Here is a 24423-nt window from a genome sequence, read left to right on the forward strand (position 1 = left end):
TGTGACCGGAAGAACCGATGCCCTAGCACCGGAAGTTCCAATGCCTACGCAGAAAAATGGCCAATGGCTCTAAACGGCTAGTTCAAGTTGGATGCCTATATATATGTGTTCCCCCGGCCATTTGAAGCTGGCTGGCGTTTCTAGAAGCCTCATACACATCCAAAAATACCTCCAAGCCATTCAAGAGCAAATAGATCAAATCCTTATGCTTAGCACAAGCTTTGTGAGTGTTAGTGCTAGGATTAGCTCTTTAGAGAGTGTGAGAGCAATTTGTTGTGCCTTGTGGGTGGTTCAAGAGTGAACCACACTTATATTACGGTGCGCCGGCCCCTTAGAGCATTGGTGGCTCGCCGGCAAGTCAACGACCCTCCGGCTTGGTGTGGAACGGCGTCGACAACATTGTGCGGGGGACGGAGACCCCTCCTTCATGGGCAAGCTCCCTTAGTGGAAAGCGGGATCAAGGTGACCGTGATTGTGTTCACGGAAGAGACTTGATTGTCGGGAAGCGATATTCTTTGTGAGTGCTTCAACAACGTGGATGTAGCGGCGCCTTTGTGGCAATCCGAATCCCGGGATAAATCTTCGTGTCGAGAGTTTGCTTCCTCTCATCCCTCTTTAAGCTTCCACATTTCATATTGCAATTTTTGTGCCTTTATTTTCATAGAGTAATATCTTGATAGGATTGGCTATAGGTTACTAAACTCTTTTGGGATGAGGGTTTCACTTTAGAAGAACCATAGTTGCACATCTAGATAACATATTTTAGATTAAGTTTTTGTGCAAACTAGTTTGAGCCATAGGTTAAGGTTTTAAAGTGCATAATTCACCCCCTCTCCTTTTTAGGCTAAAGCATCTGATCACTTTCAGTCCTACTAGGCGACTAGTCAATTAGTCACATCTTTCTTAGTCAACATTTGTCTTGTACTGAAATTGGTTATACTAGGTGACTAGTCAGCAATTAGTTGTTTTCCATATTTATATGAGCAAATTCTCTGTGTATTGTCGAAAATTATAGCTATCTCTTATATGCCATCAAAAATTTAGTTATCCCTTCACTCCTATTGGATTCTGAGTTTTCATTCCTTCTATGCCATATAAAAATAACAAATTTCTAACAAATCATCTGGACAGCTTCCTGGTTTGAAATTTGTTCTTTTTATATCTCACAAACGAAGTCAAATTTGGACAAGATATTTTACAAGGTTGTGTATCATCATATCATCTACACGTGTGATTTTTTTGGTGAATTTAGACGACTTTTTTTGCCATGGTTTGCACGGATTTTCACGAAGTTGTGGTTTGCGCTAGATATGTCCCCATTAACTTAATACAATAGTGTTAAAAGAAGCCACCACGTTCACCGAGAGAGTCTAGAAATTCCCACATCAATCCAAAAAAGAGAATGATATACACCATTGGATTTTATGAAAATCTCACGGTGTATATTATTCTAAAGAATTTATATCATATTAAAATCCACATAATAATATTTTCTATTATACTATATTTCCTATTAGACCAGGATTGCATTGCTTTCACTCGGATTGCATTGTTTTCACGATGTTAAAAGTGCATTGGTACTAGGACTCCATTAATAAAGGTAACATGTCCCGTTTGTTGGCAGTATAAAAAAAAGGAAACATCACACGGACTGCATTGTTTTTGTAGCGTTAAAAGTCCATTGTTAAAAGTAAATATATTTATATTTAATAAATTGATCAAACCAGCCATAAAGACTACTTGCTTCGTTTTGTTTTGGCCTTCAGTTTGTTGCAACTATTTAGAAGCTCGCCGTACCCACTACACTGTCATGTCATCCTCATATGGTCACTAATATTATCTTCATTTGGCTTTGGTATTCAATTTTTCGCAACTTAAAAAGTAAAATGATCTTTATTTAATATAAAGAGCAATCCGATATGGGTAGATGGAGCTCAATTCATCTTAAATTCAAGGCAATTCGATGCAATCAGCAACGACAAAAATAGGAGGGGGGAGGAGCATATGGAGGTGCTCTAAGCAACTAGACATACCAGATGTGTCATGGTATCAAATTGTTTGATGGCATCAGTAAATTTGGTAACGTCTCCTTCGTCCATCGATCTAGGTGACGAATATATGTCACTTTGGCTAAATGCTTTAGGGGCGTCTAAATATCTATTATCCGATAGTCCAATTTAACCAGTAACAAGATTTTGGTTGGATATAATGATGAGAGAAAGCAAAGCATCTAGCTAGATTTATTTTTATGGTGTCTTAGCTCAGCAATCATAGACGCCCAAGCAGAAGGATGGATATGAGATGAAAAGAAGTAGATGCTAGAAGATCACGGAGAAAACTTTGTTTGGGGAAATTGAGTAGCATTGCAGGAATTGATGGAATACTTTCTTGAACCGACATTATCGGCATCTAGATCGAGCAAATACTCGCCATGAGCCAGATCACGCTCTGCAGCACAGCAGCAATAGATGATAAAAAAAGCAATGGCATCGTCTGGGTGAGCCAGTGAGCACAAGGCCACAACATACTAGGTAGAGGCGGAGGAGCAGGCAGGACTAGCGAGAGGAACAACTAAGCAAAAAGGGCTGAGATGCCATGTTTCCTTCAAGGCAATAGCTAGTCAACTGTGTGCACGTAGACACGGTAATCAAAGCAACAAAGTGCTTCTCTTGATGGAGTTCATAAAAACAAAGCTAAGTAACCTTGGATAATACTCCCTCGGTTCTAAATTATAAGTCATTCCAACTTTCTTAGAGAGACGAACCATTTTATGTTTGACCAAAATTATATATTGGGATCACAAAAGTTTATGATACTGAGTAGATATCTGTGAAAGCATATTTAATGAAAAAACTAATGGTACTTATTTGGTATCATTAATTATAGTAATTTGTTGTATAATTTTGGTCAAACTTGAGATGATTTGACTCTTCAAGAAAGTTGAAATGACTTATACTCCCTCTGTTTTTATTTGAATGACGTATTAGGTTTGTCATAAGTCAAATTAGACTAACTTTGGCCAAATTCATAGAAAAAAATAATATTTACAATACTAAATTTATTTTATTGAAACCACTTTGAAATATATGCTGATGGTGCATATGTTGGGTATAGTTATTGTTATATTTTTTTTATACACTTGGTCAATGTTAGCTAAGTTTAACTTAGGACAAACCTAATATGATATGTAAATAAAAACTGAGGGAGTATTTTGAAACAGAAGGGGTACTAAGATAGCTAAGAAGACTGCCAAGAGTTTAGAAACAAAATCACTATAGATAGAAAAATTAAGAAAATTGAATATTAAATAATAATAAACTAATAGCACGGGTCAACTTACTAAAACAATCAATTAATAAATAAGCATGACAACAAACTAACCAATAAAGTGGAGCGACGAGTGCATGTCCGATGCAACTAGCTATATATAAATTCATAACTTTAAATATTAATGTTCTCTTATTAAGTAAAAAACACAGAAAAACTAATAATAATATTGATTTTATATTTTATAATTATAGAAATAAAATAGCTAATAATAAAAACATACATCACATAAGTGACTTTGAAACTATGGAGAAATAAAATAGCTACATAAAGGGGAAAAAGATATCACTTACGTGACTTTTAAATTGGAATGTTTCATGTAGAAAAAAAGGGAAAGTATTTACCATAGATACAATCCAAATGGATTTATTTGCTCTTTTCAATCTTCCACAATTTCAGAATTTGATATCGTTAGCACACTATATGGAATCAAAACAAAATTGTATTAAAAACATTCATTTCTCTATTGGATAGAGAAGAGAGTGACAATGGACCAGACTCAGTCGCACATTGAAATCAATCATGTGCGATGTCATCAATGCATGAGAACAGAATATGGAACAAACGTATCGAAGCATCGTACCAAGCCTCTCGCTCAAGCCATGTAATTTTTCAAGTAGCTACTAAGGAGGACAATGAACCTTCCACAATTATGGAATTCAATTTTAATAATACAAATGGAAACAAGTTGTATTATATAATATATTTTTCTCTATTGGACAAGTGAGACAATGCATGGAACTATCCTCACGATGAAATTAATTAGAGACAGCATCATCGATGCGAACGGTAGAAAACTACAAAGCAAAGAGAGCGAAGGATCAACCCGCGAGAACAGAACGAGGATCAAATGTATTGGAACACGTATGACTCTCTCACTCAGGCCATATCATTTTTAAAGTAGCCACCAAAAAGGATAATAAGTGTACCTACATATAAATGTTAGCATGAAAAAACTAGCTACCCGTGCAATTTGCGCGGGCCATTTTGCTAGTTCTGTTAAATTCTAGCGTTAAAGATGATGGATGGGGCCGTAGACCGTACGTCTGTGAGGAATAAAAACTTTTCTTTTTTACTTACCTTCCTACCGATGGTGCCTGTGTCTCAGTTACCAAAAATTAGTCCAAATTTAGTGACAGATCTACGTGCCCAAACAAACAAAAGCTTAACGGGCCACATTACAAGGTACAACCATCTTTGCAGTAAAATTATTGCGATTAGTAAACTCAAGCAAGGGCTACTTCAATCTCTGCTTGTCTCTCACGAATGGGTGCTTGCGTTTCTTATGGTGTGGTCGCTTGCCCAGAGGCCAGCCTGAAGTACGGCAGCAGAACGGAGGGCTGTACCGGCAAATTTGGGGCCCTGAGCGAAGCAATGCAATGGGGCTCTAATGGCCTAGTGCAGAATCGCGAATGCCAAGTGATAGTAGCCGGCAAACGCGATGTACTGTGCCAAAGCGCAAGTCACACGTGTGATTGACAGTCAAATTATTACACACGACCCAATAATTATTTTTTGTTCCAGAATTTTTATTGTTGCTGAAACAATTATTATTGTTTGCGCAAGAAAAAAAATTATTGCGGAACAAAAGAAATTTGTTCTAGCAACAAAACACAAGTGACCTGGTTTATTGGAACGATTTTAGGCCCAACACATGAAATTCTGGAGAGGTTGGAGTGCTGTGACAGGTCCACTCAGAGTCACACGTGTGACCCCGAGCAGCACTGATGCTTGTTCCTTGGCTGTAGGCTCAACTGGTGCTGAAGACTCGGTTCCATCACGCTTGACATGCTCTCTGGGCAACAACTATATGAATGCACCGACGCTTCTTGTTGCACCATTAGTTTAACTGGTGCTAATAATGAGTTTCTTCGTTTGGTCTTCACGTGCACTGTCTAATTGTACCGATGCCTTTGCATCCATCTATCTGATGCCCACCGGTTTAACCGGTGCAGGGTCGTCGGTTAAACCGATGCTACTGAGTTTTCTTCATCTGGCTCATCATTCCTTTGTCCAACTCGTCGCGGCAATCATTTGAATTTTTGTGTCTTGACGGTGAATTCGATATGTTGGAATATATCCATGAAATCTAAAAATTCTACAAATATGATCTCACAAATTTATTAGTTTCATTAATTATATTATCACTCAGTCACTAAAATCACAAATAATAATCTAATAGAATTATGTTCCTTACAATAAGCCAATACAAGGTCGCTGATGGCTGCACACTCACCTCTGCCTGACGCGAACAGGCGCATGACGGCATGAGATGTGGTGGGTGCGGCCCACGTTAAGGCAGCCACGGGCCCACGGCACGTATAGCTGGTACAGCTGGTGTGCGCGTGGCGGACGGCGCACTCAATCAACTTCCGACTGGACCTCCCATCAGGGCCCTTGTTTGGTTGTGTGGTGGGAAAAAAATTTATGGAAATCCTTCCATGTGTTCGGTAACAACAGGTGAAAAAATGGGCTCAAGGGGTGGGGTCATATGCGGCACCCGCGGCACCGTGAGCTTCCCCCAGCGCAAGGATGCGCCGACCCCCCGCAAAAAAATATCAGATTTACTAGACGTCAATCGATTGAAATTTTGCTGTTGCGTCAATCGACGTTTTTATTGAGTCCATCTCTGCGAGTTTGCATGCGGCCCGCTGTTGTCTCGTCGAAGGAGTCTGCACCGCGGCGGGGTGTGTCATGGCTACGGCACGACACTCTGCGAGGATGGGCTGGAATCCGCGCGAGCAGTGATGGGTGTCGCAGCTTCCCGGCAGGGGCAGCGCGAGGCTCCCCGCGAGCTTCCTGTCGCGGCCGGCGGCGTGTTCCCCGGCGGGTGAGCGCGGCGCCCAACACATGACTCCCATATGAGCGCGCCCATCTAGCTAGCTCGATGCTCGTGCTCCATTTCTTAGCTTATCTGCACCTGCAGCCACGAAGAAGGGAGAGCTGTGCTCCCATTTTCAGCAATTTCAATGAAGATGAAAGCATTTTATGGAGTTCGTTTTTTCTTTTGATTCCTCTTCTTTTTCTGATTTGGATGCTTGAGTCTGAATACATGCTTTGTTTAGAATTACACCCTGTGTAGCAGTGTATTCTTTTTGTTTTACTGTATTTTTTTTGGGGAAGGTAATTGTACTGTAGCTATAGCTGGTTAAAAAGTCTTGCCAATTTTTTGTTTGTCCAAAAAATTTACTTGTACTGTAGTTGGCAAAAAAAGACTTGTCAAATTTTTGTTTGTCCAAAACTTTTACCTATACTGCAGATGGCAAAAAAAAATCGTGTCAATTTTTTGCTTGTCCAAAATTTTACCAGTAACTTTTTTATTTATTGTTATTTTTGTTTGTCCAAAATTTTACCTGTAACTTTTTTATTTATTGTTATTTTTGTTTGTACTGTAGTTGGCAAAAGAATTTGCATTTTTTGTTTGTCCAAAATTTTACATGTAACTTTTTTATTTATTGTTATTTTTGTTTGTACTATAGTTGCAAAAGAATTTGTGTTTCTTTGATTGTCCAAAAAATTATATGTAACTTTTTTTATTTGTTGTAATTCTTGGTCGTACTGTAGTTGGAAAAAAATTGTATATAAAATGCTGTATTTGTGAACTGGTGCGTGTAAAATTGGATAGACAATGAGCATGGGCTGTTATTTTTCAAAACGTGAAAATATGCACTAGTTAACAAACATTTTAGGATTGTTGAGCCCATTATTGGCTAGAAAAAATAGCAATTAACTGGTCCGCAATACCAAACTCTTAACGGGTCCTTGAACAAACAATGGATCCGTTATTGCTGCTCAACTATTTACCGGGCGCGCAACAGGTGAAAAGTGGACCCGATAGCATGTTACAGGTGGCAAACTCTATAGCAAGCGGATCCGATGACATGTTACGCATGCAGCAAACTCAACAGAAGTGGACCCGGCCATTAGATGGTGATTCAATGGTTGAAACAGACGATTGATGGATAACAAAATTTCAATCGATTGATGAGGAGACAAATCAAAAAATATCCGCCGCTCCCGGCCGGCCGCCGGCCCTCCATTCCACGGATCCGCTGCCCTCCACCCACGACACACTGGATTTGGGGCCGCCGTCTGTTCCTCCGCCGTCGAAGTCGCCAGCGCCGCTCCTCAAGTTTGGGGCCGGACCGGTGGCCGGCGGCTAGTGTTCGACCCCGCGCCCGTCGCGCCAGCCCACGGATCAGCCACCGTCCGCCCCCATCCTTCTCCTTCCCGGGCGTGCGGCGATCCGTCGCTGTCGAATCCCTCCGCGGCGCAAGGTACGTGCGCCCAGTTTCTGCCCCAGCCGCCTGCCTTCGTCCGGTATGCCTGCCGGCCTCGTCCCTTCCCCCGCTCCAGGCCCCGCGCCAGCCTACTGCCGGATTCGACGTCCCGCCGCGATCTCCTCGCGCTTGGCGTCGGCAGCATCGTCTCTCTCCCGTCCGGCCACCTTTTGTGATGCGGCCGCCGTCGGGCCACATCCGCCATCCCGGCAGCCTGCCCCACGCCGGCCTTCCCCCTGTTCCGCCACACATCTTCCATTCCGCCTCTCCTCCCGCAGCTCCCCCCTCTTGGCAGTGCGCTGCCATGGCCGGCCAAGGGGACGTCGGCTTCGACAACTACTCACAGCCAGACCCCTGGTTCTCGACCTGCTTTTACCCCTACTTTGGCTCGTCGTCAAGCCAAGCTACCCAGCTGCTGCCCAGCTGCTGCGGCCAGACCGGTCAGACCGGTCCATGGGACCAGTCAGACCGGTCGGGTCTGCAGCAGCCTGCTGTACAGACTCAATCGACAGCGGAGTTTCTTTCTTCGACTCGAAGTCTTTGCTGCGATGCCGCCACGTCGACGAAGTTCCGGTCCGCGGTTTTGGAGGGTCTGCGAAACCCGGGTAGGTGGCCGGTTTTGAGAAAACCGCCAAAACTTCACGCGCGGGAAGATTCCTGCCTCCACGCCATGGCCCTAGACGCCGTTCCCGCCTCGGCCTTCTGACGGCCCTAGACGCCGCCCGACGCCCGTCACCTCCTCACCCGCAGCGAGGCCCTAGACGTCGTCGATGCCTGTCGCCTCCGTCAGTCCCGAGACCGATGCCCGTGCCTTCACGACTTGGCATCTTCAACCGCCGTCCGCCTGCTTGGTTTTGTGGCGCAAACCAAGAAACCCGCCTTCCATCGCCGCTTGCGCCCTCGATCCAGGAATGGACGCCACAGCTGCCGCCCGACCCGAGCTCCTCCACGGCAACTCTCCGTCGACACTCGACGCTCGTGTACCTGCAATCCAAAGACCAAGCGCACGATCACACCGCACAGTTGACAATTCACTCATCACAAGCAGGATAGAGTACTCACCATTCCTCAATCTCCCCCTTGATGAGTGCATTGTCAACACACCACCTGAAAACAGAGAAGTGATAAAATAGAAGCAAGAAAGTGAAGAACTCAAGCAAGTGACAAAAAGCTCAGAAAGTCAAGAATAGTCACTTACTCAAGCATAGATCGATTCCCTAAGACAAGAGCAATGGCTTGACGCAATCGATCAAAAGCCAAAACATGACTCCTCAAAGACAGAGGTAACGCTCGACGCAGTCATGCAAGAAGCAGAGGGAAAACGAGGAAACCAGGAGCCACAACCAAAGCAGAAACTCCCCCTAAAATGCATTTTCCCTTCACACGTGCAACTCTCACAAAATGATGCACTCTCAAAGCCCTGTGCACAACAAGTTTTTCAAAAATCAAACAAGTCCCCCTTGTTCGATCACTTCTCCCAAATTCTCCCCCTTGTTGCCACATGCACACATCAAGTCTAAAAAGACCTAAACCTCCCCCTGAACAGATGCTATACAATGAATGCAATGCAGGAGGTGTAAGTGAAAGCATTCAGGGATACAAGGATATGAGAAACATCTAGTCACAAGTACGTGTGCATCCATAAACAAGACCTGCATCTAGCTCAACAGGGTATATCAAATCAGTCTAGAGCTAGGCAAGTTCAGTTTAGGAGAAATAAAAGCATCACCCAAGATCTAGCACTAACAAGTAGGAAATGGAAAGCAGTGCTAATCATACTCATACAAGTGAGCCAAACCAGCCAAAAGCATGTTGCAAACATTCATTTTTCGAACAAATTTATATCAAGCAATTCTTAATGCCAGGGGTTGAAAGCTTGTCATGCTTTACTTAGCAACGAGGCCAAGCCTATGCCAAAGACAATCAGAAGCTTAAGGCACTCGTTTCAGTCATGCATAGCCTTGCCCGGGTTCTCACAAGTGTAAAGTGAGCCGTCCCGAAAACTCGATCAGTGCGACAAGCAATCCCACCTAGATCTTTTCAATCCATTTCAAGAACAGTTCAAGCAATTTTATCAAATTTAGATCATTTCAAGTATGAATTGCTGAATGAAAAGCTACACTAGCATGAATAAGATAGCAAAGCATATCAACACGCCCTAACATGCTAGTAGCCAAGACAGGGTGATCATGTTTTCATATTTTCAAATCAAAATAGCTTAACTCAGATGATGTCATATACACAGTGGAGCAAGCTATACATGATCAAATTTATCAACTCACACTAGCAGGCACTAGAAGATCATAGCAATGTATACAAGAATGCTAGTGCAAGTGAGGCAATGCAAAATGCAAACATGTACAATGCATATGCACAATGCAACTACCAAACCTAGAAAACAAAAAGAAGAGCAAACAAGTCCTACAAAGCAGACCAAAGAAAAGTCAGCGATCAAAAGGGGTAACAAACCCCAAGCTCCCCTCGCAAGCGAGCAAAGGTGTCCTGCTCAAAAGGTTTGGTTAGGATATCTGCGGTTTGCCTCTCTGAAGGGACATGGATCAAGTCTATGTGGCCTCTCTCATGATTGTCTCGCAAGAAGTGGAACCGGATATCTATGTGTTTGGTTCTGGAGTGTAAGACAGGGTTCTTTGTAATGCTAATAGCGGACAAGTTGTCTACAAAGATGGGAACCCTACCAAAACTCAATCCAACGTATCTGGGAGCAGCAGCTAGCAACGGCAACATACTCAGCTTATGTGGAAGAAAGCGCTATGCTAGCCTGCTTGCGAGAGGACCAAGACACCAAAGATGTACCGAGAAATTGACAAGTGCCGGATGTCGACTTGCGATCCAACCGACACCCACCGAAATCGGCATCAGAAAAGCCAACCAAAACCAGAGAAGAATCCGCAGAGGAGCAAAGACCAAATTCAGGGGTGAATTTCAGATACCTGAAGATGTGTTGCACCACCTACCTGTGGGAGGTGCGCGGAGAAACCTGGTACCACGCACAAAGGCCGACGCCGAACTGAATGTCCGGCCGCGTCGCCGTCAGGTACAGGAGAGAGAGCCAATCATGCTCCTGTACTCCTTCTGGTCCACCGCCTCACCGTCCAAGTCCTCATCAAGCGCCGTCGAAGTGCTGATCGGAGTCCGCTGAGGTGACAAGTCACTCATGTCGAACTTCCGCAGCAAGTCCCTAGTGTACTTGGCTTGATGGATGAACGTGCCCTGAGGAGTTTGCTTGATCTGCAGCCCGAGGAAGAACTGCAGCTCACCCATCATGCTCATCTCGAACTCCCTGGACATGTGCTCAAAAAACATGGAGACAAGAGCGTGAGAAGAGCCACCAAAGATAATATCATCCACGTATATCTGAACTAATAAAAAATCAATGCCAGATCGCATGAGGAACAAAGTTTTATCCACACAACCCATTTTAAAGCCCTGAACTAGCAAAAAGGTTTTCAGTCTATCATACCAAGCTCTAGGCGCCTGTTTCAAATCGTAAAGTGCTTTTTGAAGTTTATAAACACGGTTTGGAAACTTGGGATTTTCGAAACCAGGGGGTTGTTTCACATAAACCTCTTCTTCGGTAAAACCATTTAAGAAGGCAGATTTCACATCCATTTGGAAAACTTTAAAACCCTTGGAAGCAGCAAATGCAAGAAAGATTTGAATAGCTTCCAAACGAGCAACAGGGGCAAAAGTTTTCTCAAAATCAATACCCTCTTTTTGGCAAAACCCCTGGGCGACAAGACGAGCCTTGTTTCGAACAACCAACCCATCCTCACCCTGCTTGTTTTTGAAAACCCACTTTGTTCCGATGGGATTACAAGCAGGTGGAGGCTCGACTAAAACCCAAACTTGGTTTCTATCAAAATTTTCAAGTTCTTCATGCATGGCATTGACCCAATTAGAATCAGAAAGAGCGTGTCCAATATCTTTGGGCTCAAAAGAGGCAACAAACGCTGAATGAGCAAAGCCAGCGATACTTGTTATCTTGGACCTGGTGACTCGCTCGTTGAGATCACCTAGCATCTGTTGAGGTGGATGACGACGCTGAATGTGTCACGGTGCTTCCCTTGTCGAAGTCGTCTCCTCCTCAACCAAAACTGGTGTCTCCTCTGGTGCAGCTGGTGAAGCCTGAGTCACCTGCTCGATTGGCCCCCGTGAAGTAGACGTAGTCGGATCGGGGCCATCATCATCGTCTGAGCTCGTGGCGGAGGCAACTGGGTCCACAGCACGCGTTGTAGCCTCAGCCTCACCCTCCGCAGCTTCTTCCTCCTCATCTTCAAAGATGGAGGTGCCGAGCTCATCATCTCCTGCAACTTCAAAGGCAGAAGAATTGCACGGTGCAGTCTCGTCAAAAGTGACCTCACAAGTCTCTCTGACGATGTTAGTATCAATAATCAGCACACGGTAAGCTCTGGAGTGAGAAGCATAACCGAGAAAAATGCCGTCAGACGAGCGAGACTCAAACTTATCAAGATTTCCATCTTTCAGCACAAAGCACCGGCAACCGAAAACTCTGAGATGGTCAACACGGGGCTAGCGTCCAAACCGCAACTCATAAAAAGTCTTGTGCATGAAAGCACGCAAGAAAATGCGGTTCGACACATAACAAGCGGTATTGACCGCCTCAGCCCAGTACTTTCGAGGAGTCCTATGCTCATCGAGCATCGTCCTCGCCATCTCAACCAATGTCCGATTCTTCCGCTCTACAACTCCATTCTGCTGTGGAGTGTAGGGAGAAGAATACTGGTGTTCAAGCCCTTGATCACTGCAAAAGGCATCAAAACGAGCGTTTTTGAATACTGTGCCATTATCACTGCGAATCGCTCGCATGGCCTGGGGTAGCTCATTTTTCAACCTCAAGATCAAGTCTCGAACAAACTTGAAAGCCTCATCCTTGGTTCTCATGAAAAAGACCCAAGAATAGCGAGAGAAGTCATCCACGATCACAAGAACGTACCACTTCCCACCGACAGACATCACCCTAGAAGGACCAACTGTGTCCATGTATAGCAACTCTCCAGGGTGAGTGGTCATCACCTGATTAACAGGCGGGTGTGAAGTAGCAATCATCTTCCCGTGGCGACACGGATGGCAAACAAGGTCCTTTTCAAACTTCAATTTGGGCAATCCTCGGATCAGGCCAAATGAGCTCAGTCTCGACAACAGATCAAAACTCAAATGTCCAAGTCTCCTATGCCACTTCCACAAATCAGAAGAAGGACCAGCCAACAAGCAACAAGAAGGGCCAAGAGGAGTTCCAGAGAAGTCAACCAAGAAAACCCGATCGCGAGGTGTAATCCGGCAAACCAAATCTCCCCTGGAATCCAAAACACGCGAACAACCCTCATTGATGCGAACCTCAAACCCCTCATCAAGAAGTTGCGAAACAGAGAGCAAATTGAACCCAAGGTTCGAAACCAAATCAACCTCTCTCAGGGTAAAGCGATCAGAAACTCGAACAGTGCCAAGTCCACATACTTTTCCTCTTCCATTATCCCCGAACACAATGTACTCCTTTAAGCGCATCGGGGTGAGGCTGGAAAACCATTTGTCATTCCCGGTCATATGGCGCGAACAACCGAAGTCCATGATCCACCTGTTCTCCAAGCCTCCGACCTGCATATCAGTAGTGAGACAAAGGGTGAGCAAATGTCTCAACACTGGGGTTAACAAAGTGAGAAGCAAACCAGTGTCGAGCCATTTGCTCTACAGAAGGGTTAGCAAAACCAGGCAAAGCGTATCCCCCGTCCCATCTACCGCGTGACTGACGAACACCACCGCGAGGAAAGCGTGGTGCCTCGAAACCTCCTCCAAAGCCTCGGTCCCGTGGTCCATAGCCGTACCGAAAACGACCAGGAGCACGATCGGCAAAGCGACCACCCGCTGGAGCATGGTAAACACCACCGTCTCCCTGACCTCCACCTACACGGCATGCCCTAGCACCTTGCCTACCACCACACCGAGGAGGACCATGCACCCGAGCAGAGTACATGTTCGCGTTCCGTCTCTCCCGCTCACGCCTCACAGCCCGCTTCCTTCTGAAGCAAAACTCCTCCAGGTGACCTTCCCTATCACAGTACTCGCAGTGGTACCTCACCTCACGCTTGGAAGGTGGAGGCCTAGCCTGCGGATAGGGAGGAGCAGCCCCCTTCTTCTGGGCAACCTGGACTGTGGCAGCAGGGAGCGCATCGAGGGGATTCCTCAGCTCATTGGGCTTTGGAACCCAAACCTGCTTCTGCGGAGGTGCTTTCCGTGATTCTTTAAGCACACCATCCACGGGGTCAACAAGCGAAGGCTGCGTGCTCGTACTAGCAGTGTTTTCAGCAGCCTTGCCGATCTTACCATACAACTTGTCAAAGTCTGACTTCGTGTATGTGTAACCGACTCCAAACCCATCACCACGCTTAAACTGCTTAATCATCATGCCCAACTACGGCTCGCTGCTAGAAACCCAACTAAGAATCGCCCTAAGATAGGTATTCTCATTCTCCAAGTTGGCCTTTTCTACCGCAAGATTTTCCAAATCAGAGATCAAACCAGGGCAAACAGAGCAGTCAATAGGTGGGCTAGACTCCACAACCTTAGTTTTCCCTAAAGACTTAACCAAGGCGTTCTTCTCATCTAGCTCCGACCTAAGCGTGGGACAAAGCTTGCAAGCACCAAGCAGAACTGGCCTAGACTTCATCTCCTCTAGCTCGCACACAACAGTAGCAAACTTGGACTGCAACGAAGCTAGATCGGACTTAAAGATAGGACACTCATCACATTCAAGCACATCGCTAACAATAGGAGCGTCCTTAACCAGTTCTAGTTCATGCTTGGCCTTAGCGAGCTCATGAGATACGTCAGCAAGCGAAGTCTTAACAACATCTAAGTTCGCGACGTTCTCATCATGCTTGGCACGGAGAGCAACAAGATCATTCATATGAGATATGCAGCCAGCGCACTTATCCTCACTAGATTTCTCCCTAGCACAAGCCAGCTCAGCCCTAAGCTCTCTACGCTCTCCAGCTGCTTCCTTAAGCAGCCTTTTCTTACTGTCGAGAGCGGCGTACAACTCCCTAACTTCTGTATCTAGCAGGTCGATCGTGGAGTTTACCTCTGAATCACTCTCGGATCCAGGAGAAGAGTCGGCGTGTGTCGGTGTAGCATGTCCACCTGAAGGCGCACGTGCACCATCGGCTTCGCCTGCCATGGTGCAGAAACCCTTGCGCCGACCGGCCGCCAAGGAAAGGCCGATGAAGCCGGTGGCTTCCTTGTCCCACTTCTTCTTCTTCTTGTCGTCGTCGTTGGAGGTCGGTGAAGAAGACCGGTCGGTGTCGGAGCTCTTGTCGAGGTCGCTGAGCTGCGCCAGAAAGGCCTTCTCCCGCTTCTTGGCCTTGTACTGGAAGCGCTTCTTGAGCGACTCCTTGTCGAAGCGTCCTCCCCGGTCACGACTGTGGTGCTTGTTGCGCCGACACTCCTTGTTGGAGCCTCCCTCGTCGCGGTCGCGGTGGCGGTAGTAGTCGAAGTGGTTGTTCTGGCCACCGCCGGACTTCTTGGGGCAATCGGCGATGAAGTGGTTTAGATTGCCGCAGTTGTAGCTCCCGGGGTTCTTCTTCCTCTGCCTGTTGTGGTAGACACGCTGGAACTTGCTGATGAGGAGGCACAAGTCGTCGTCGCCCAGCGTCTCCAACTGCTCATCTGTAACATAAGGCAAAGAGGCAAGAGAAAAGCCAAGAGCAGAGTTAGTGTTAGAGCCCGATCCACCTGGGCCAGTCACAAGAGCGATGCTCTTGGAAGGAGGGGCACCATTGAGCTTGGCTCGTGTCTGGTTATCCACCTCCGTGGCCTTGAGCTTGCTGAACAGCTCGTTCATGGTCAGAGTCTCATAGCCAGCAGACTCAATGATCGTGTTCACCTTGAGATCCCACACAGAGCGGTCAAGTGCGTAGAGCAACTTGAGGGCCTTCTCGTGTTCTGTGTACTCAAGGGCATCAGCAGATCTGTTCGCATTGACTTTGTTCACAATCGATTGAAACCGACTGAACATATCGCCAATGCTCTCACCCGGCTCCTGTGTGAAGTTCTCGTATTCACGCCGGTGAGTCTCGAACAGTCTGGCCTTCACCTGAGGTGTGCCCTCGTGGTAGTTCTCAAGACACATCCAAAGTTTGTGGGCTTCCTGAAAAACCCTGGACGCGTGAGAACTCTGCACGAGAAACGCCAGCGAAAAAGGCATTGACAACCTTGGCGTTAGCCTCGTGCTCGGACACCTGAAGTGGTGTGGTCTGAACGGCTAGCACCTCGTAAACCTGGTTCTTGGTAATCTCCCAAATCTCGGCTCCCATGCTTTGCAAGAAGGCTCGCATATGCACCTTCCAATAAGCATAGTCCTCGCCGGCAAACACGGGGATCTTACCAAGACTCGTCATGGTCGCCAAGTGATTTCCGAACCGGTTAAGGTACTGAAAACCCAACCAAGATCTGATACCAATTGAGGGACCGAAACTGGCGACCAGAGGGGGGGTGAATGGGAGCCGATCAAAATTTCTCTCGAAATCGATCCGTCGGCCTATATCCCGAAAATCACCACAAGCTCTCCAACCTAGGGCGAGAGAGTAGCTATGGACTAGCTATCTCTAAGCAAAAACCCCTAAGAAAAGAAACGGAAGCAATGCAGAAAAAACTCCCCAAACAGCAGCTCTGCTGAGTCAGACCGGTCTGACTGCTAGCACAGACCGGTCGGGCTAGAATTTGAATTTCCAGACCGGTCAGACCGGTTACACAGACCAGTCAGACTGGTCGCTTCCAGACAGCCCGCAACCAAAGCTCCAAATGACAAATCTTGAGCAAACGAAGTCCAAATCCAGCGAAACTTGGAGGACACCTTCACACCTGTCCCGTGAACATATCCCCAAGAGATCTCTCCCAAAAGATTAAAGAATCTTGAGAATTCGGGGGAAGATCAAAGTGGATTGGGGTTTTCTCAAGAACACAAAAACTCCAATTCGAGAGAACTCACGATTCCAGGGGGTTTGGCACTAGGCTAGATGTATCGGAATCATCACAAAGAGTTCAACAAACCACAAATTCAAAGGGTTGTCTCCTCCAAACACAAAACATACATAAAGAGGAGAATTCGAACCCAAAATGCAAGAGAGGAGGGAGAGGGCGAGAACTCAGCACACAAAGGTGAATCTCAAACGAATTTCATTTATTAATCTCGGAGGAATTCACCTATGCAAAGTCTAGAGCCTACCACACCATCATCCACCCTGTAGATTGGAGACATTAGCTATAATCTAACCTTCCTTTGCGTTGGAGACCTTGGCCCTAACCTGGAGCAGGGGCAGGGAGAAGGAAAAACGAATAGAATACAAAAAAGACTCAAGAGGCTCACCCAGCCACGGGCTGGTGGGGATATTTATACCCAGCTGCTGCGGCCAGACCGGTCAGACCGGTCCATGGGACCAGTCAGACCGGTCGGGTCTGCAGCAGCCCGTTGTACAGACTCAATCGACGGCGGACTTTCTTTCTTCGACTCGAAGTCTTTGCTGCAATGCGGCCACGTCGACGAAGTTCCGGTCCGCGGTTTTGGAGGGTCCGCAAAACCCGGGTAGGTGGCCGGTTTTGAGAAAATCGCCAAAACTTCACGCGCGGGAAGATTCCCGCCTCTACACCGTGGCCCTAGATGCCATTCACGCCTCGGCCTTCTGACGGCCCTAGACGCCGCCCGATGCCCGTCACCTCCTCGCCCACAGCGAGGCCCTAGACACCGTCGACGCCCGTCGCCTCCGTCAGTCCCGAGACCGACGCCCGTGCCTCCACGACTTGGCGTCTTCAACCGCCGTCCGCCTGCTTGGTTTTGTGGCGCAAACCAAGAAACCCGCCTTCCGTCGCCGCCTGCGCCCTCGATCCAGGAATGGACGCCACAGCTGCCGCCCGGCCCGAGTTCCTCCACTGCAACTCTCCGTCGACACTCGACGCCCGTGTACCTGCAATCCAAAGACCAAGCGCACGATCACACCGCAAGGTTGACAATTCACTCATCACAAGCAGGATAGAGTACTCAACATTCCTCACAAAATGTACCATTGAGTAATTCTTTTTTAGTAACCTGACTTGGCCGTCATGGAGAAAATAATGCAAAACTAGTTAGTGTTGCAGGCATCCAGGATTTCCTTCTGACAGTTTTATTTGAGGTTCATGTCCTGCTTACAATAACACATGTAGTGTGGCGATTTCTCAGATGTTGATGACCAAGTAGCACACGTATTACTGTATGAGAACATTTATATATAGGTATTATTTTGTCACTTCAACTATCGGATGCATATGGAGAATTTAGGTTTGCCTCAGTAGCTTTATTTCGTTTTTATCACCAGAAATCCACCTCTAAAAACAAACCTTTGAAGGATACAAGACTACCTATTTTAATTCACTATTAAACTGATGAAATTTGGACTGATGCTCCCTAGATCAGAGCTACGAGTACCTATTATTTCTGGAAATAACAGCTACATTGCAAGCACATGAAAGGGAAATGCAATAATGGCTAACATTTGTCATGTGTTGCATACGTGCAGGAGGTTACGGCGAGGCCACTCGCCTCGCCGGTCGGCCCGTGAGGACATGCCACCCTTCAACCGGCCATGGGCTCCGGTGCCTATGGGCGATGATATCTTCGCTTCCTCAGCTTCTGGATGTAAGATCACCCGAAGCCAACCACGCTGGGAGGCGCCGTCCCCCGTTCTTGTTCCGTCATGCAACGAAGATTCAAATGCGTCCGAGGATATTTGTGTATGCGGAACCATTTTTTGGTTGCAAAGGAACAAGTTATGTATGATGTGTTCAGGTTTTGCGGACATATGTGTGCGTGAAATTATCAGTTTCATGATTTTGGGTACACATAGTTGTGTGCATGTAGCAATTGTTGATTTTACAACCAAATATGTGCAAAAGTTTGCAACCAAATATGTGCAAAAGTTTGCATAAAATTTTTTTCACCTCCAAACCAAATAAGGCCAGGTACAGTTATTATTATAGGAGTATTTGTAGGAATCACTACCAGCTCCCTACGATTCTCCGAATATTCCTGGGGTGTACGGTAACTTCCTGTTGCAAACCCTTTACAGCTCAGCACACTCTCCGGGATCATCTAACCTTTGGACAACTCATCTGTGCATGTTTTCAGAGCGCCTTTGGTAGTCTCCTGGCGTCTCCATCGAGGGGTCTCCCCCGTCCAGAGTTTGCTGTTGAATAATTAGGCAATCATCCGATTAAATTCAAGAATTAGCATGAACAACTCTATCATACTAGTAGCAAAATACAGTATAAACATAATATTAGAAAACATAATTAAACACTAAACTAAATAGCAGCGTACGCACTGATCATTTGCGTTCGGAAAGACGAACGGCGCTGACGGGATGACGGCGGTTGTGCGAACGGAGCGCAGCAGACGGCGTTGCAGACGTCGATACGCCGCAGCACCGGACTTGGACGGAGGAGGAGCAGCACCGGACCTTATTCGCCCTCTCCTGGTGCAGGATCCCATTGACGAAAAGTTCCGGAGACCTGCTCTCCCGTTTACCGGTGCACGCCGGTGCTCGGGATGGAGAAGACTACGGTAGCGGCACAGCAGCCCCCGAAGTCTATAGTTGATCACGTTTAGGTCCCGGCAGCCTTGTTTCTACCATAGTTTCCACGTTCTAGATCCGTTTCGATCCGTTTTTGTTGTGTTGGTCTTCTAAGAGGATAACCTATCGTTTAGTAGCATTGTTGTGCCGTAGTTCTTGTTTTTTAAAATTAAATATAGATTTAATTTGATTAATGTTCTCTCAACTAGTTTTGCTAATTAAAAGCTAATTAGATGTTTCTTCGGTTTTCATAATTAATATTAAATTGATTAATATAAACTCAAATATGTTTATAATTTAATTTATTAGTTCAGCAAGAATCACGTAAAGTTGTGTGTGTAGATGTTCTCACATGTTTCTTTCTAATTAATTGTTTAATTAGTAATTTATACATAGATAATCAAATAAATTTGACTAAGTTCTACTTGGTTCTTATAAATGCAAGCATAATATGAGTAATTATAATTGGGATATTTATTTCAAATATCCTTTACATTTGGATTCTAATTAAAATAAATAAAGCTCATAGTTCTTTTGTTCAATAATAATATAAATCTTCCGATAGCCGTTTCTTTTTAGCCCTAGCTTTGTTTTTCGTGTTTCTTGCGTTCTCATGACCACAGCAGCCAGCCTTATCCTTCATTGCGCTCTTTTAAATCCTTTCTTTTCTTTTGTTTTGGTGTATTGTTCTTAGTTGTACTTGTGTGCTTTGTATATTTGCCCGATGTTTGCTCCGAGTAGAAGGATCGATGTTCGAAGTTTGAAGATCAAGTTTTCCAAGTGAGCAAAAGCTGAAAAGCACTAAGAGTAGCTTTTCGTTGGAGAAAGGCAAGTGATCCTAACCATCCTCCTATCTATGCTTACTTATGATAATATTATGAATTAATTGGAACATGAAGAACCACCCAAGAAAACAGTACAACCACAATACTATATGGCTCTGATTTTGGCTGATTAATTAGAGACTCTAGCTTGTGACAATCTTACCGAAAAGGCAAGAGGGGATGCATCGATGGGGTATAGCTCGGTCCTCTTGAGGGTTTGATTTCGTTTATTGTCCTTGGCTAAGGTACCGCCTCATTAGAGAGGGTTATGACCGCTTTGACTTGAAATCTTAGCAGGTTGTCACATGTTAGGGGATCTTTGTAAAGGTCTTGTAGCGTCCCTATGCAATCACACCTCGGAAGTGTGGTATTGTGCCTGATCAGCACATGCATTGTTGGGTTTAAAGTTCTTCGAAACTTTTACGTGAATTATGGTGAAAGTGTACAACCTCTGTAGAGTGTAAAACTGATATATCAGCCAAACTCACAGTTAAGAGCGGCTTGGACCCTCATATGATTAATTTAACTTAAAGATGAAATTAAATTATTTTCTGGTTATTTCTTGTGGTCTTGCTGAGTACTAACCATAAGTGTACTCAATCTTGCTTACTGCTACTCAGAAGGAGAAGGTGTTTGAAGCTTTCTGAAGATGTTGCTAAGTTCTAGGCATGCGCAATCCCCAGTCGATTGCTTGTGAAGCTTGAAGTTTTCTTTTCCAGGATAAGATGTATAACTCTGATAGTCTTTTAATTGTTGTAATTCTCTTTACGTGATACTGTTACTGATTATTCACTTATAATGTTACTATATGTATGAAACTCTCTCAAATCCTGCAGCAACGCGCGGGAAACCACTTAGCAAGAAGAAAAGAAAGACTATTGATTTTCATAGGGTTGCGGATCTTATGTGGGCTATTGGTGTACGCGTAACAACTATTTTTGAGAAAAACGGTTTACCTCTCTTTTATGCTGGCTGTTTCGAAGAGAGCATATTTGCTGCGGTTCAGATTCTTATTGCAACATGAGGAATCAAGGAAACTGTCCGTTCAGCAAGCAAAGTGTTGCAGGTCATAGCTTTGGGTATCTTTGTCAAGAATGGATGAAGAAGTAATAATAGATTTTTCTTATGATTATTTTCTTTGTTTGTGAACACTTTTCCTTATTATTTGTTATCGCCTTTAGAGTTGAGAGTATTGTAAAAATTGGCTCTGTGGGATCGCAAAGAGGTCGGAAACATTTTCTTTCTCCAAAAAATAATAATAATTGTTCTAAAGGAAAGATATTTCGAGAAGAAGTTGTGCTGTCGATGGAAAGAATAAAATTTGATAGATCTCATAACAACATGATATCAGAAATTATCTTATTACTGATAAAATTTGAGGTCCTCTATTAACAATCGAACATGTTTTATCCATCTTTGATGCAGATCTGTCGTCCTCTGGAAAATAAATTATCGGAAACTTGTTGGGATGAGAGAGCCTGAAATTTTCATAGGGTGTGTTAGTACGTCCGGATAGAAATGATGCATCGAAGGCAAGAAAAATAGGACTAACTGAAACAAATATCTTAATTGTAAATTTAATTTTTTGCAACACATGATAGGAAAACCCCAATCCTTTGCTCACATACAGAACTTAGATTACTTAAAGAATTAATAATGCAAATGATGTGTTCCTCTGTTTTTGTGATATCTAATTGGACCTGAAATTTAGAAGGTGATTGCGCAAAGCATCACCAAATTTCCAATTATAACAACTAAGAAAACCGACCAGCATGTTCTATTTAAAATACCAGGTCCCCACTGTAAATGCAAACCATTTTGGCCTTAGCTTTCCCAAAAGTGGGCAAACTTGCTTGTGTGCAAGAATCTGATCAGAAGGGATTATCTGTTCCAAGTGTTCATACCTCTCATGCACCATTTAGATTGAGTGCTTTCCATTGAGCTTGTCTACAATATCCACTATTGAAGGTCTCTTCTTGCGTTCATGTTCCACACATTGTAGCCCAATTTCAATACACATTTCAATTTGCTGAAGGCGATCTGCATCGAACGATGCATACATAGATGTTATGTGGTGATCTGTCCAGTTTTTGCGTACCTACAGAATTAGGTGTTCATCCTGTTATATTTTGCATACAAAGTAAGTCTAACCTAGTCTATTGAATCTTCAAAAAATAGCAAATAACATGATCTTACTTTCTCAATAAATTTCTTTCCACAGTTGTCTTCAGCATCGGGTATATTCTTTTCTCCGGTGCTGATCTGAATGATTAGTAGACCTAGACTATATATGTCTGACTGGGCAGAGATTTCACCTCTGTATAAATACTCTGGAGCCATGTATCCTCTGCATGGAGTTCATTAAAACATTAGATTAACTAATGGTGAAAATGTAACTTACGAATCAAGAAAAATAGTATTTCACAACTTATTTTCACTTACAATGATCCCACAACATTTTGAGTGTGCATCCGGGTCTGCTCTTGACCGAATAGCCTTGAAAGTCCAAAATCCGCAATTTTGGGGACCATGTTATCATCCAACAAAATATTTTCAGGTTTAAGATCCATATGAACAACAGGCTGATCCATTTCCTTATGTAGGAAATGTAAACCTTTGCAGATTCCTTTAACTATTTTGAACCGCGTGTCCCAGTCCATTCTATTAGGTTCATCTGAAGAAGTAAAACAATGAATGAGTGATCTAATCACCATAAACTAATTTCTTATTGTACCAACTAATTTTGAATTTTTTTCGGTTGACAATATGATCTGTAATAACTCATCTTGTCTCAAAGTAGCATCTTATAGTTTTAGCTCAAAACTCAATAGAATGCGAACAATAAAGGAATTGAATAGCGCCCATTGCCGCCGAATATTGCATTACGTACCAAATAGATACTTATCAAGGCTTCCCTTAGGTAGATACTCATAGCAGAGTAAAACTTCAGTTATATCTACAATTATGTATCTTCCATTGTGCGGCACCAACCTCTTCTGTGATTCATGGCAGAAGCCAACCAACTTCACTATATTTTCATGCTGAACTGCCATAAGATTTCCGACCTCATTACTAAATGTTTTCTCATGTCCCATAGGAGGGTTTTCCACAAGCTTCTTGACAGCAATCACTTCCCCATCCTCCAGGATTCCCTGTGATAAGTCTCATGTATTATTCATATACATTTTTGCACGCTGATATGTTTTAAATCAAGTTTTGAGAAGTCACACAAAGATTCATCAGGCATAACCATACCTTGTAGACTGTTCCAAATTCACCTTTACCAAGTTCTTGCTTGGGAGAGAAATCATTTGTGATTTGCTTGAGAAAGCTTGCTGGTATATTCTTGGGCAATGTACTTAGAAGAGTTCTGGTTTCAGTGGTCATCTCTGACAATTTAGATAGTTGCGAGGTTAGCTACAGCAAGCCACAACTTACGAACAGTAAAACACCTAATTCATGCAAATATGACATAATGCTTAAACAACTTATACAAGAAATAATATTGGACTGTGCAATATTTAGTTGGACTGTGCAGTATATTTAGTTAAACTTCGAACTAGATCCTAAGCTTTCCGCTGACATACTGTCAATGGTAATGTCCTAACTCCTAAGGCATCAATCTATACTAGTTTTTCCTTGTTTAAAAAGTTGGGAAAGAGCAGCACGGTTTCTGCCAAAAGCATCGGAAAAACAATGACAAATTGAGTAGGCTCTTAGCAGACTGACCTGAAAGTAACAGCTGAAGGGTGCAGAGCAGCAGGAAGCAGGGCTGGCTGGGAGAGACGAACAGATCATGGGTGTATATAGCTGATGGGCTGAAGGTGAGGTTGACTTGACTTTAAGTCTCTCAATAAATCGTGGGGAGAAACGCGTCTCTTTAACGCGGCGCAGCCAGGGTCGAGTAGGTAGGACGCGGGTCAATCTGACAAGTCAATGCCCAAACGCGTTGCCATCAGGAATTTTCTTTTCACAGCTCGAGAATTTTGTTCATTAGAATGGCTAGTGTGATGAGAGAGAAAAATCACTCCTGCAGCATTTTGCATGTGAATTACAGGTGAAATTTCATCGACATTGCAGACGCCTTCAGAAACGATTATATGACCACCCTCTGCTTTCCTCAAAAGCCAAGACCAAGATTTGAGTATCTGCCTGTCAGATTGCTGTCTGTAACCTTGCTGTGTTCATTAAACTGCATCAGTTTGTGTAATCTGTAAACTAAATTCCTTGGAGGCACTGTGTTTATCTGTTTTCCTCGTAACCAAGTAGGCTAGTCCTATAATTCTCAGCAACAAGGGGATCAGTTATGCTAAAAAAAAAAGCAACAAGGGGATCAGTTGGCGACAGGGCATG

General features: G+C 44.4%; 2 protein-coding genes across 2 annotated transcripts; one reads left to right on the forward strand and one right to left on the reverse strand.

The window, feature by feature from the left end:
• The first annotated feature begins 7217 nt into the window (after positions 1 to 7217).
• LOC120684824 lies at positions 7218 to 18515 on the forward strand. Its single transcript, XM_039966689.1, has 3 exons — positions 7218 to 7257; positions 7320 to 7604; positions 18194 to 18515. The coding sequence occupies exons 1-3, from the start codon at positions 7218 to 7220 to the stop codon at positions 18451 to 18453; spliced, it is 585 nt and encodes a 194-aa protein (XP_039822623.1). The 3' UTR covers positions 18454 to 18515.
• Positions 18516 to 21294: 2779 nt separating this feature from the next.
• On the reverse strand, positions 21295 to 23951 carry LOC120686606 (putative receptor-like protein kinase At4g00960). Its single transcript, XM_039968815.1, has 7 exons — positions 23800 to 23951; positions 23326 to 23459; positions 22961 to 23222; positions 22513 to 22744; positions 22267 to 22417; positions 21975 to 22168; positions 21295 to 21548 (listed from the first exon to the last, which is right to left on the reverse strand). The coding sequence occupies exons 2-6, from the start codon at positions 23455 to 23457 to the stop codon at positions 21989 to 21991; spliced, it is 957 nt and encodes a 318-aa protein (XP_039824749.1). The 5' UTR covers positions 23458 to 23459; positions 23800 to 23951; the 3' UTR covers positions 21295 to 21548; positions 21975 to 21988.
• Between the last annotated feature and the right edge of the window lie 472 nt (positions 23952 to 24423).

The sequence above is a fragment of the Panicum virgatum genome, chromosome 8N, assembly GCF_016808335.1.
Source record: "Panicum virgatum strain AP13 chromosome 8N, P.virgatum_v5, whole genome shotgun sequence".
Lineage (NCBI taxonomy): Eukaryota > Viridiplantae > Streptophyta > Magnoliopsida > Poales > Poaceae > Panicum > Panicum virgatum.

What these genes read in the sequence shown, in the direction of transcription:
- LOC120686606 (XM_039968815.1), bottom strand. Translation starts at nt 23,457, where the DNA reads ATGACCACTGAAACCAGAACTCTTCTAAGTACATTGCCCAAGAATATA. An exon ending in AATTTGGAACAGTCTACAAG is followed by an intron (nt 23,223 to 23,325) that starts GTATGGTTATGC and finishes GACTTATCACAG; the next exon opens with GGAATCCTGGAGGATGGGGA. An exon ending in CAAAATGTTGTGGGATCATT is followed by an intron (nt 22,418 to 22,512) that starts GTAAGTGAAAAT and finishes AACTCCATGCAG; the next exon opens with AGGATACATGGCTCCAGAGT.
- LOC120684824 (XM_039966689.1), top strand. Translation starts at nt 7,218, where the DNA reads ATGCAGCAAACTCAACAGAAGTGGACCCGGCCATTAGATG. An exon ending in GTGGACCCGGCCATTAGATG is followed by an intron (nt 7,258 to 7,319) that starts GTGATTCAATGG and finishes ATTGATGAGGAG; the next exon opens with ACAAATCAAAAAATATCCGC. An exon ending in GAATCCCTCCGCGGCGCAAG is followed by an intron (nt 7,605 to 18,193) that starts GTACGTGCGCCC and finishes GCATACGTGCAG; the next exon opens with GAGGTTACGGCGAGGCCACT.